This window comes from Phoca vitulina, unplaced genomic scaffold, assembly GCF_004348235.1.
Source record: "Phoca vitulina isolate PV1807 unplaced genomic scaffold, GSC_HSeal_1.0 scaffold21, whole genome shotgun sequence".
NCBI classification, from domain to species: Eukaryota; Metazoa; Chordata; class Mammalia; order Carnivora; family Phocidae; genus Phoca; species Phoca vitulina.
The window spans coordinates 27,685,799-27,686,698 of record NW_022589724.1 but is presented as its reverse complement, the minus strand read 5'-3'; the positions used below and the strand labels follow the sequence as shown (position 1 = coordinate 27,686,698).

The window sequence follows — 900 nt, the reverse complement described above, 5'->3', positions numbered from 1 at the left end:
CCCCCCCCCCCCCCCCCCCCCCCCCCCCCCCCCCCCCCCCCCCCCGCTGTATCAACCCATTTCCCAATGTGGCAGATAGAGATAGAAAAGGGAAGGTGAGATCAGGGCCAGGGGAGAATTCACCCTGTAAATCCTGCAGCCCACAGGGCGCCCAGGACCCCGCGCCGCCGCCGCCTCGAGCTCTCTGGCAAGTCTCGCCCTCCCCACCCCCCCCAACGCACACGATCCGGGCCAGGGAGGGGGCGAGAGGCCCACCTCGAAGCAGCGGCAGCAGCAACAGCAGCGGCATCGTGATGCATGAATCACCCACCCCGCTGTGCTCGTGCCAGTCGGCTCCGCACAGCCCCAGCCACCGCGCCACCGGGAGCCCCCTCCCCGACCACCGCCCCTCGCCCTGGCACAGCCCGGCTCTTTCGGACAGTTCTGCAGAGAGGGGGCTGCGGGGGGGGGGGAGGGGGACGGCTGGAGCCGGCCCTCGCGGCCCGGGGGGTGGCCCCGCGCGCGCCGACAGGCGGCACCCGTCCCGGGCGTGGGGGGGAGGGGTGCCCTAGAACAATAGGGCCAGGTGTGGGGCCGGGGGCGCGGCCGGGGGCTGCGCAGGGGTCCGCGCGAGGCAGGGCGGGGAATGGCCGAGGGAGGGGTGCGGCGGGCGCGCCCGGAGGAGGGACGCGGGGTCCGGGGGTGGGGGGGGGGGGGCGGGCGGGGGGGCGGGGGGGGGGGGGGGGGCGCGGGGGGGCGGAGGCAGCGCCGCGGAGCGCGGGGCGGGGGTCCCGGCGCGCGCACTCACAGTAGGTCTTCCTGGTCAGCTCCTCCACAACTTCGGGCTTCAACTTGCTGTTGGATTTCCCCATCCTCGGCGGCCGCGGCCCCCGCCCCCGGCCGGACCCCGTCGGGGCGCCC

General features: G+C 76.7%; 1 protein-coding gene across 2 annotated transcripts in view; it reads right to left on the bottom strand.

Annotated features, from left to right (window-relative positions):
- NCS1 (neuronal calcium sensor 1) overlaps positions 1 to 894 on the bottom strand; it is a 51,987-nt gene extending 51,093 nt beyond the window's left edge. Inside the window, exon 1 of one of the 2 annotated variants that reach the window (XM_032418294.1) lies at positions 788 to 894. In XM_032418294.1, the coding sequence (XP_032274185.1) occupies positions 788 to 851 (64 nt within the window). In that variant the 5' untranslated portion in view covers positions 852 to 894. The remainder of the gene's footprint in view (positions 1 to 787) is intronic. The other variant, XM_032418293.1, reaches the window with a different exon arrangement.
- Between the last annotated feature and the right edge of the window lie 6 nt (positions 895 to 900).